Below are 12,577 nucleotides of genomic sequence, written 5' to 3' on the forward strand. Positions count from 1 at the left end.
AACTTTTGAAACAAATCAAAATTAAGAGATCATCAAAATAATCATTGAGAAGCATAATATCTCAACTTGGTCTCTAATAACCTCAAATAAACATTAACACGAACTAATGAATCACTAAAATCTCTATTTGAAAAAATAATATTATTATTTTAACCCACAATTGAGTTTTGTAAGAATCAAGAATGAATCTGGGTATATAGTCTAAACATATTGAAAAATGCACTAACGGATAGCTAAAAATTGCATTAAATATAAAAGAATACAAAATCATCATAAACAAAATATGTGAAATTACCCAAAAAATGTGAAATGAGACGAAAAGACATACCCATGGATTCTCTTTCCAGTAACAGGGCATTTGAGACCACTAGCCCTCTTCCTAGTGATTTGGTAAACGAGTTTCTCACTTGGGGTTTTTACAATCCTGTGCTGGTTGGATTAGGTGGCGTAACTGTGACGCTTGCGGTAGGTGAGACGTTGCACCATCTTCAAATATCAATTTCTCTATCTTTCTCTCTTTCAGACTCATTTGGCACCAGTGAGATATCGGCTTTCAGAACGTGGACAACCTTTCTCATAGTGAGGAAAAATCCATCTTATATTGTCAACGTTTGAAATTTGTCCCATCAAACCGAAATGGCTTTGTTCAGGTCGTAGTTGTTTGGTCTAATAATATTATTTATGAATGTCATTGCAGTAGAAACGTCTTAAATTTGTTGTTACTGTAACTTGCAACAATTATAAATGGCACGAAATAATACTTATTGACCGAGTCGACCAGGTCACTCACTTTTAGACGTTTCATGACACTGCCCAAAATGTGCAAGCAGACTATCAATCACGTCGTCCCCAAGATAAAACACTCAATTCTCTATTATACGATTTTTTACTGCACTATAAGAATCGCTCTCGAATACACCTACAATATGACTATCATTGTCAATTCTTAAAATCTCACAGTATGGCTACACATGCCAATTCTTTTTCCACAATACTGACCACCAGTGTCAGTTCTCGAAATTCTCACTTTGGTTGCATGTGCCAATTCTCAAGTATCACGGAAAGGAAGAGGGAGAAGGTTGCCGGAAATGCGTCGGCAGAATATAAAGGGAGAAAAAGAGAAGTTAAGAGGTAAACGCGTTCAACTTCGTGCGAAAAATAATGAGGGAATGAGGCCTTTATTTATAGCCTAAGGCCTCCAACAGCTCTCTAATGGCTCTTTCACCAATGACTCTATTACCAACGACTCTCACACGGTCTAAGACCAAAAGACCCAAAAAATTAAATAAATAAATATTTTATTAAAAAGAATGTTGGACCGCAACTTAAGCTTATAAAGTCTTTCAACTTCCCTCCTCCAAACAAAATTAGACTAGTGAATTTTTTCATTTCAAGCAACATCCCTTCAACAAATTCCAACATATCTTACACCATACACATTTATCTCCAAAAAAAACATTAGAAACTGTGTTGGTATCTAAGTTTCAATGTTAAGAAAACATTTTCAAGGTACCACTCATCAAATTTTATAATCATCATAGGGACTCACTTATTTGACATGAATGATCTAACAAAGAAAATTCATTATTCATTTACATATATCTTCTCCTGTACCCGTAAGTTACAATACATTGGCATAAACTGATTTCACTTATAAATAAATTTCCACAAGAAAAGTCTATAGAATTCATTAAATTCACTATCATCTTATGAGTATCAAACCAATGGCAGTGACAATGAGAGTTGAAGGAAGGCCAAATTTGAGATGGCTCCAGAAAGTTAGTGTGTATGCGAGGTTAGGCGCGCGGCGAGCTTGTTCACACACTATCAAGTTAGCAGCTGATCCCAATAGTGAGAGGTTCCCTGCTATGGTGCTCACCCAAGCCAAGATGAGCCATGCTTTCTTCTCATCTTCTTTGGAAATTGCAGCAGCTGAAGCTGCTATTCTTGCTCCAAGCAATAGAACTAGGAAATATAAACAGAAAAAAATTGGTTAAGGAAACATAAGACCAAAATGGCTAGGACATTTTGCTGTTGTGACAATATCAGGTAACAAACAGTTTTGACATGATAAGAAATGAATTTAAACCTCCATCATTACTAATTAATGTTTGTATGCATATAGAGTTAACTTTGGTTTTTTTGTACAGTTCAGAAAATAATTAAAGAAAGCTGTTATAGCTTTAACGTCAGGTTGTTTTTTTGAACCTAAACTTGGTTTTAGACCTAAAGGCTAATTTGACTCTGAATGTCTACCTGGCTAGCCTTTTTGATCCGGAAACCTAACCCTCAACCCAATTAACTATATTGCATACCACATTCATATAAAGTTTTCTTGATATTAATTATTATGAATATGTAATTTGATCCATGAAATGATATATATAAGTATTTTGTTAAAATTTTACATATATGTATATGATGAAAAATTAGAGAATGAATGATATTTTATACAAGTAAATGTCATTACTATGTATTCAATTGAATAGACACATACAAGCATAACGAAAATGTGACAATTGACAGAGTTGTGTCGGGTCATGCTTGTCCCTTACCTAGCCCTATACCCGATGAAAGCCAACCAATCAAGCCAAATCGGGTGATTAGGTAGGGTTGGGTCCTGCTAGCCCGTAAACTTAGAGGGGTGTAACAACTATAACATGTTCAATTATTTACTGAAAAAAGAGAAGCCTGCTATCAGTGGGGCACTTAAATTTTGGAAATATATATTAGGCTGGCATGTTCTCAAAAACCAAAATAGTGCAACTGGAACTTAAGTAAACATTTTAGCAATAAATTTTGTGCTATCACTGCATGCATTTTTTCCCTGTTTTTTTGCTTGAATCTCTTAAAAATAAATTTTCTACCAATAGTACGCTGCAAATCATTAATTATAGAAGCTATTATATTAACAATGTTCAAGTCTACCCTTGACTTTGAAAATCCTCAAAGAAGACATTCAAGTGATTTAATGATTTCTGCAAACAAGTTTTGTATGCAAGTTCCTCACTAGTTCCTGTATTGCTTGAATTGTTATGAAATTTCCAATCAAGAGCATTTTTAGAATCAACTTAATGAACATGGAGAAAAAATACATTACAAGTCAGGCTCATAGTCAAAAAAGTTAATGGATTCAATGATAACAAAATGCATATACCATGCAACAGAAAACCAAAAGAAGAAATAAATTTAAAGAGTAAACAGAAAATAGGTGATGAAATTATTTGTGTAAGAGTATCATTTGCTTACCAGTTGGTACATTTGAAGCCAAATTTGATAGAACAAGTATAACTAGAGCAAGTATTGCTATTCCACTTGTGCGATCGACTTGAGAATAGGGCTCCATCATGTCCCACATGGCACTTGGAATCCCAGTTTTGTTGAAGCCATCTACTGTGATAAACATTCCACAAAAGAATATCAAAAGTGAATATGAAACCTGTTCCAAGAAGAAAATTCAATGTAAGACATTGTTCATAGTTCAACTGGCACCAGAAAAAAGGTAGGTAGTGTTTTATGTGCAAGAAAGATAAAAAGAAAGAAGCTTTAAACAAGTGGTTGTATTTATAGATTTTACCTTCTCTAAGCATGGCCTGGCATCTTTGAAATCAAGAACAACCAAAGCTAGAGCAGCTGTTATTGCAGTCCATGACATGTTTAAACCTACAAGCATTGAAATCAACATTCCTAATGTAATAGCGTAAACACAAGACTTCCACAGTATCCTTTTCCATTTCGCGTCTAAACAGTCCTTTCCTTCGGAAGAGTTCATAAGATGAGCTTCTCTTGGTTTATCTACCGCTACAACAGTCATTGCTATTGTTTCCTCCCTTGTCGGCGAAGGCGTATGATTTGGCCCCTCCTTTGACGCATTTGAATTTCTTGTGGAATCCGTTGTGCTACTAGGAACTCTATGAATTTCAGTTTCAATTGGACTAGCCCGGTTTCTTAGAGTCTGAACTTGAGAGTTCTGAAAATTTATTGATTCTATAGAGGCATTCCATTCTTGAGAATTTAAGGATGAAAAATGAGACATTGTGGCTGGAGAAAACTGATGAGAGTTAACCTCCTCTTCGGCCGCAACTTCTGAAACTGGATCCTCCTCATCCTTATGAGTAGATAATAACTTCCAATACATGGCTATAAGAATTGAAGCATTCACTACAACTCCTACAAGCATAGCCGGAAGAATACCTGTCAGAAACGCTCCGAATGATAGTTTACTCTGAACAGCAATAACCAGATTTTGAGGGTTGCCAATAGGAGTTGCTGAGGATCCAATGTTGGCACTTGATGCAAGTGCGAGTAGGTAAGGATGAGGTGGTAAATTATGCTGCTTTGCAATTTTCAATATGAATTCGGTCAACACAACACAAGAGGTGTCATTGGTGAAAAGAGCACTTGATAAAGCAGAAATCAAACAGATTCTACAAAGTAAGTCCTTTGCTCCTTTGCATTTCCAAGAGAGCAGTTTCCCTAAGTATTTAAACATGTCTGCTCTTTCAAGATAAACACTGACAACCATTGTGCCAAAAAGAAGACCAAGAATCGGGAGATCAATCGCGGCATACGCTTGATCCGGAGTAAGAACTTGGAATAAGACCATAAGCATGGCACCTAAAAGGGACCCTGCAGTTCTCCCAATGGGTAGAAAAGGCACAGCTGGGAAAACTGCTAATACCCAGAAAATAGCAAAGGCAATTGATCCTAAGATAACTTTTGGAATAGGAGCCAGTGCCATTGTTGTTTGTGGCTAAAACAAGGAACAGTCAATTCAATTTTCCGATCAAAGATCAAAATTTACACTTGTAGGCCTTTAACACAGAATTCAGGCTTGCAGAGTCAAATATCCTGAACATGAAAATTGAAAAGCCAATTGAACAATAAGAATGAATACATGAAAATCCAACCTTAGTTACATCATTTCTAATTCTATCTACTACTACGAGACTCGAATAATGCGAATCATGAGTGTCACTGAAGCTTATTGATCAAATACGTGGAGAACATGGACAAAGGCCTATGTAAATGTTGTACTATAGCAGACATTTCAGTATATCATGGTATCTTTCAGAACTTAAACAGTGATAAAAGTCAACGTTGAGAAATTGGGCTATAATGAATTTTTTTCTTAACTCTAAAAAACAGAGATTTATAAAATTTGCAAAGAGAATTAAACTGAACAATTCAACTAGTTCCTTCAGAAAATGCAAGTCTGCATCCTCTTATCACTGTTATTCTATTCTGAATTAAAACAATCAGCAACCCATGATTGAAAAACAGTTAGAACAAATAAAACAAACTTATTCATCAAAATCAATAATAACACTTGAAAAAATAAAACCTCAATAACATGAATGCGAAGTCCAATATACTTATTGTTTAATTTTAAGTTTATGCTAGTATGGTAAAGTGTTCTGCAAATTATGAGCATAGATATCATTTTACATAACATTTATTCCAAGATAAGTGGATAAAAGAAACACAACAAACTTGCACCACACACATGTTACATTCTTAATTTTCTTACCTTAAAGGGAACAAACTTTCATGGGTTGTGGTCTAACTTGGAAACTCGCATCGATTTGATCCATGTCATGTGCAAGAAAGTGGTAGCAATCTTTAGAAAGGGTCCTTTATTCTGGATTGAGATTTGAGATTGAGAAATATTTTAATGTTTTAGGAACATGGTGGAAGAGATTTAGCAGCATCAACAGAGAGTGAAAACTTTAGCCTCTAATATTTTATCATTTATGTTAATATGCACCCTTCCGACCAGTATTCTGGGAAACAGTAAACAGCCAATATTTTCTTCCTTCTAGTAATATTGAATTACTGATTTCAACTTAAGCTTATCAAGAATTATAAGAATTGTGGTGTAAGGTAATATTAGATCTCTAAATTGAGATAATCAAACGTTATGATAGAGATAAATTTCATACTTATGGATTATACAATTTTAATTCTTTGATTATAACTTAGTTAAGTTACGGAGGTCAATTTTTCTACAAATTTAATAAATACTAATAAAATATTTTAATTTTTTAAGGTGATGATAGCTACCTCATGCAACAAATAAGATAGCTCCACAGCATACTAGACCTACCTCATTTTTTCTTGTACATCTCTGTTCTGAATTTTTTATTCTTGACACATAGGTAGATATAAGAGAATTGCGTGTAATAATGAACCTTAGCAGCATTTTTTGTGTAAGGACCATCTAATCATTGGAATAATTTATGGTAAAAAACAAAAGGCAATTTAATCATTGGAATAAAAAAACTTTTGGATGCACATTTTTTTAATATATTAGACAAAGACTCCACCAATCAGATTTCTTTTGAGAGAATAAAATATCTCTAAATATAAATTATATTCCCAATTTACTGAAATTTTTAGCCATCAAAACTCCAAACACAAACTGAGAAGTACACAATTTTTTGAATAAGATAAAAAGAGATTAGTTTCCTATAACTAGGTTAGAGATATCATTTGTTAGATAAAAAATATCAAAATACTAACTAAATTAGTCATATTGGCCCCTCTTTGTATCATTCCCCTCTCCTTTATTTTTTTTTTCCTATAGCAACCACAGTAGTTATTCTTAATAGAATAAGAATATTCTTATTGTTCTGCATTATGTTATTTTTATTTTCTGATTTTTGTTCTTAAATAAGAATAACTTTTTTTTTGTTCTTAGCTAAATGAAAGTAAGGAGAAAGATAGATGTTGTGGGAAAAAACATAAATGTTATGAAACTCAAATAAGAATAAAAATGATATTTATCATTATAAGAAAAATATATGTTATTCTTATTTCATAGCGAATTATAATAACTATAAAATAATGGATAAGATTCAAATAAGACTAAAGATGTTATTTAGAATGGGAGATACTCCTACTCTCTCTCATTTCTCTCTCTATGTATATATTATAATTTCTTTATCTGAACCTTGATGCCACAAATGAACTTTTTTGAGATACTATTGAAAATTTGCTCTTTGACTAGAATTGACTATCCCCCACCACTTTTCATGCATAGGATGTTGTTAGTAAAGTAGCGCAATTGGTTTTTATCCAACAAAAAAAGAACAAAGTGCAGGTACAGCTGTACAAGCAACTTAGAGCTTTGAATTATATATGGAATACTCTTATTTACCTAAGGGGAGAGTAGTTGTTGCTCAACCTGAAACTATTCTTGCTCCTTCTCATAAAAAAACAATCAAATAAATTGCAAATAATGAATAAAAAAGAAAAAACAAAATAACTTGTTGTTAATGAGATTTGCGATGTATTAATCGGCTACTAATATATTGTTATTAAACATTAGCAGTACATGCTCCAATATACCAAATTAGTGTTAAGATAATACATATTCTATTACCTCAACTCAATACTATCACCCTAAAGTATACGTAGTATTGTTTCCAATTTTTTGGCACCGCATATCATCTCATCATTTGGGTAAGGAATTAATTTCTTTCGATGAATATTTTATCTCATTGATAAAAGATAACAAGGAATTTATATTTTTGTCTCTCTCCTCTCCTCCACTCTACTCAATACAATAATAATCACTATTATAAAACTCGGCTCAAACCGGCCGGTCCGACCAGTTCAACCGTGAACCGGATATCTAATAGGTATGAATCTCTCATCTAACCGGTTTTGCATCAAATCGGGTTGATTCGGTCAGTTTAAGGCTAAAACTAGTGTCTGGGTGGTCGGACAGGTTGGACCAACCGAGTCAATCAAAAAAAATATTTTTTAAAATAACCAAATCAATGTCGTTTTTCAATGAAAAACAACTACTTTTAAATTATTTGTAGTAATGTTTGTCATTTGTTAGTTTACATTATAACAAAATATTCGTTGTTTAATTAAATTTTAAATTTATTATATGTTTTTGTTGTAATTAAAATATTGTTCATATGTTGTTTGATATGTCATCAAGTTACTTATATCACTTTATAATAGTAAAATATTCATTTTTGTTGTTTAATTAGGCATGATAATGTTTTTAAAATTTGAGTATATGATTATTAAATATTGTTACATAATATCATGAACTTTTTAGAATTTTTAAAGCAAATCTAGTTAATCCGTCTAACCATTGACCCACTGGTTGAACTAGTGACTCATTGACCCAATATCCTTATTGAATCATTGACCAGTCCGAGTTTAATAAAACTAATAATAATAAATTTGATAATCCAAAAATTCCAAATATTTTATTTGGGTTTTTAGATAACCTATTGAAGTATAATTCAGCTTTGTGATGTAATTAGTTAAGTTTCCTAATATAGCTAGTTAGTTAGCAAGTTAGTTAGGATGAATAGCTATAAATAGTATGCTTTGTGTATTGAGTCAATATGATGTATTTTGTAAGAAGAATTCTATTGATCTTATAATAAAATCTTGATGCATATTCATTGAATCATCATTCTCTTCTTCTCTTCTCAAAAACACTCTTCAAACTTCTCATTTCTTCACTCTCATTATTCTGTTTTTTTCTATTCTTTCTTTCTTGCTGCTGAAGCATATGCACTTGGTGTGCATACTGCTTTGTTGAAGAACAAAAGCTATCATAACCTATGTTCTTTCCTAGAACACAAAGGTACGAATAATGGTTGATCAGCTGCTGAGGAAGAAGAGGATAGTCGTCAAAGTAGCAAGATGAGGTAGGAGAGCTGGACCCGTCGGTGGAGGTACCTGAAAAGGTTCTCCGACGATCAAGTCAGTGTTAAGTGAATGGGAATATTAGAATAGAGAGTAGTAGAGTGAGTAATGCTAAAGAGTAAAGAGGTTAAGATACTTCCTGTTGGTAGAAATCCCTATTTACAGAAGGGAGAGTTGACTTTGGGCTCTTGGCAGGTTGTGCGACGCGTGGCCGACCAAAGGTATTGTCGGGGGTTGCTTTTCCCGTGTCTGGCGGTCTGCTAGGACCGTACACTGTGCCACTCTTGTCTTTTAGCCTGTTGTTGGTTTGGTAGCCGTTCTGCAATCTGTACAGGTGGGTTGGTGAGGTACTAAAGGCATGCTGTCTCTAAGGTCAACTCTAATGGTCCCAACACGCGGGGCCCACCTCGGCGACCAAGTATGTGACTCTTCGGTTCGCCGGGTAGGAACAGTTGCCCCCAGTCTGCCAGGATGCTGGGCGAGCATGTTGGGAGACTCTACACGAGCTTCGCTTGATTTGGATGCGGGACCCACCTCGGCGACCAAGTATGTGACTCTTCGGTTCGCCGGGTAGGAACAGTTGCCCCCAGTCTGCCAGGATGCTGGGCGAGCATGTTGGGAGACTCTGCCTCTTTCAGGGCGGTTTGACCGTATGAGATTTGGCGACCTAAGATTGAAAGGGCGTTGACTGAGCTGGCCAGTGCGCCGGGCGAGGACTGTTAGGGATGCTCCCCGACCCGGTGATTGTCTAGCTGGGCATATTGATCTATCTTGAGCAGCTAGGTGCTTCTTGAGATTTTATGACGTGTCTCTTTGGTTCCCCGCGCCACGTGGTAGGTATTAATGACCTTGGGTAATGTATCAGCTGGAGTGAGACGTTTCATCATTACCTATTGTGACCCTTAATGTCCGCCGAACTTTGCCGTGTCATGGGAGTGACCGCTGGTCATTCAACTGCCAGCACGTGGCACGACCTTTGGTTTCCGCCGAATTTTCCTTGTTTTTCGGGTTTCCGTTGGATTGCACTTGAGTGTTTTTCTACGGCCCTGATGAGGATGTGAATGGGCCTGGTCATTGGGCCCATGGTCCAGGTTCCTCTATAAATAGAGGGTCTTGTGACTTTTTCTCTTTTACGTATTTTCAAAAACCCCTGAATTCTTTTCGCGACTTCTTGCTTCCAGCGTGATCTTCTTTTGGATTCTTCCTATTTTCAACTTCTTCAAAAACCCAGGTAACACTCGTTTCTCATGGTTTTCATTTGTCATTAGGAGTCTGATTTCGACGTGGAGATCTTTCCTGGACCTCCACCGTGTTTCCAAAAATCGCCGCCTTCGTCTTACACATTGGTGGAGGTTTTTGAACCGCTGAGCGTCGTCCCTCCTCCTCCCAGAGGTGGAGGTGCAGGGTTTCACTGGAGAGCCGCCGACGATTATTTGGCCTCACTGCGTGCCAAGTATGGGTTCAGTTTGAGTGACAGTTTCGAGTCTGAGTCTGGGTCTGAGTCTGATGACTCTTGTGATGACAGGTTCATGACGATGAGGACATATAAGGCAAAGGTTCCTCAACCGTCCGTTCCGGCGGAGCTGGCCGGGGAGGATTCCCGCTATTGGTGGGTGGACAGAGAGGTGCTAGGGACTCCCAGCATGTTCCCCTATGGGACTCCCCTCAGCATACCTGTGGCCAAAGAAACTTTTCATGGTTTCGAGGCCAGCACCCCTAGGTCAGGGGAGAGGGTCTGCTATGACTTCGCGGAGGAGAAAAAGGACAAGTACACCTTCTTCCTGTACGAGGCGTACATCCGGCGCTTGGGGCTTCGTCTCCCCCTGGAGGAGTGGGATATGCAAATTTTGGTGCATCTCCAGGAGTGGAATATGCAAATTCTGGTGCATATGCAGATTGCTCCGAGCCAACTGACCCCAAACTCGTGGGGGGTTCATTCGGGTGTTCGAGATAATATGCCAGGCGGCGAGCATCCCTTGCACTCTAAATCTGTTCTTTTGGATGTTCCGGGTCGGCCACCGCACCAATTCCGATGAAGATAAGGAGGGGCACCACGGGTGGCGCAATCTCGGCCCAAACATGGGCTATTCACGCTGTTCTCTTCAAATGAGAAAAAATGGAAGGGCGGGTACTACAAGGTGAACGTCAGGCGGGCGTGGAATGACTGGTGCCTCAGCAAATCCGGCAAGCCGCGATTCCCCTTTGCCTGGAAGGGGGACATCCATCAACGCCCTTCCAAGAGCTTTTTAGTGGAGACCAAAGACTTATCTCCGGAAAAGGCGAAAGCTGCCCAACTCATAACTTACTAGATCGATGAGGGGGGAATTCTTCCTTGCTCGGCGATCTGTGACGGGGAAGGGGCTTTAGTGGACCTTGTTGGTGGGTGGACCGGATTTCGACTTCTTTTACTGCTTTGTCTTTATGTATCTGTATATCCTGTTACTAACGTTTTTCTTCCTCTTTGTGCAGTCGAACTAAAAGCCAAAATGAGTGAGAAGCTGAGGAAGAGCCTGCTTTTGAAAAGGACTGCCGCCCTGGTTAAGAAAGACGCTGCTTCTTCCAAGCGTCAGAGAACGTCATCCCCCGTTCCCTGTCCTACTGAGGGGTCTCCCAGTCAAACAATTGTGCCGCCTTCTTCAGAGAGTGGTGGGCAGCCTGAGAATTTGATGGATCAAGAGCTGGTCCAAAGGGCTGCTGATACGCCCCTTGCTGTGCCTACCGAAGCGGTTCTTCCTACTGATCCTACTGGAAATCCCCCGTCCGCATCGACGGGGGAAGAAGCTGGTACATCAGCGCCCCCTTCCTCTGGGCATACAGCTGGGGAGGATGTCGGTCGTTCCTCTGAGCCAAGCAGGAAGAAAGGTGCTAAGGGAAGTCAGGACCGTATTTCTCTTGTTAGTGTCCCCAGGGTGATTGAGTAGGCGCTCCTCAATGCCCATGCCAAGGAGACCTTCGACAAGTTACCCATGTCCGTCCTGCTGCAAAATGTGAAGGGAAGTGTTGTCCTTATTGCTTCTATCCAGAAGTACCAGGAGGCGGATGGGGTTCTGGAGTCGCGGATGGCGGATGGTGCGATGGCGAAACTTCGGGCCGCGCATGAGGCGGAGAAGCAGAAGATTGTCGATCTTCATTCCGCCGAGAAGGCGAAGTTGGTCAGATTGGGCGAGGTCGCCAAGGCCCAGGCGGCGGATCTATCCACTCGCGTGGGGTTTTTGGAAAGTGACAAGTTGAAGCTCACCGCCCAGGTGATGGAATCCGAAGGGACGGTCCGTGCTAAGAATGAAGCGCTTCGTCGGCCAAAAAAGGAGGTCGTAGCTTGGTAAGCCCGTGCTGAGGCTGCCGATCAAGAAAAGGTCGCACTTCTGGGGTAGGTGCAGGCATTAGGGGAGGAGAAGGCGGCTCTGGAAGCTCGGGTACGGGCACTGGAGGAGGGACGGGCGGCCGTTGAGGCTGAAAAAGAGCAGCTGGAGAAGGCTGTGGGTGAAGCCATTGTGGATGCTTGGGAGAGTGCCCAGTCTCAACTAGCTCTGGCTTTTCCAAACAAAGACTGGTCTTGGATGCAGCTTGGAGCCTATGTGGAAGATGGGCGCCTGTTGGTGGGGGATGACAACGGCGATCCAGTCTCGATGTCTTTTCCTGGTCAGGGTGGGGGAACTTTGTAATTTTTGTTTGTTTTGAAGTACCTTGTAATATGTTTCCCTTGAATGAATGAACACTTTTTGCGATAATCTCTTTATTTAAATTCTGTACATAACTTTATGCAACTGCTGGACAATCTTGTGTTTATGAACATTTTGAGTGTGATGAATTTAATTCTGAATTTGAACGCCTTCAGTCAGGCGAACGTAAGTGCAAAATGGCCCCTTGGTGATTGTAGAAAATCATTAAGTGAAATGGC

The 12,577-nt window shown here is 38.7% G+C and overlaps 1 protein-coding gene across 2 annotated transcripts; it reads right to left on the minus strand.

Annotated features, from left to right (window-relative positions):
• Positions 1,549-5,736, minus strand: LOC109352238 (putative transporter arsB). 2 transcript variants are annotated; one of them, XM_019594128.1, is made up of 4 exons: positions 5,531-5,736; positions 3,578-4,851; positions 3,250-3,439; positions 1,703-1,965 (listed from the first exon to the last, which is right to left on the minus strand). In XM_019594128.1, exons 2-4 carry the CDS (start codon positions 4,739-4,741, stop codon positions 1,703-1,705), a joined length of 1,617 nt encoding a protein of 538 aa, XP_019449673.1. In that variant the 5' UTR covers positions 4,742-4,851; positions 5,531-5,736. The 2 variants fall into 2 exon arrangements, with proteins under 2 accessions (XP_019449674.1, XP_019449673.1); XM_019594129.1 differs by lacking the exon at positions 5,531-5,736 and having other exon boundaries at positions 1,549-1,965; positions 3,578-4,741.

Source organism: Lupinus angustifolius, chromosome LG07 (genome assembly GCF_001865875.1).
Source record: "Lupinus angustifolius cultivar Tanjil chromosome LG07, LupAngTanjil_v1.0, whole genome shotgun sequence".
NCBI lineage: Eukaryota > Viridiplantae > Streptophyta > Magnoliopsida > Fabales > Fabaceae > Lupinus > Lupinus angustifolius.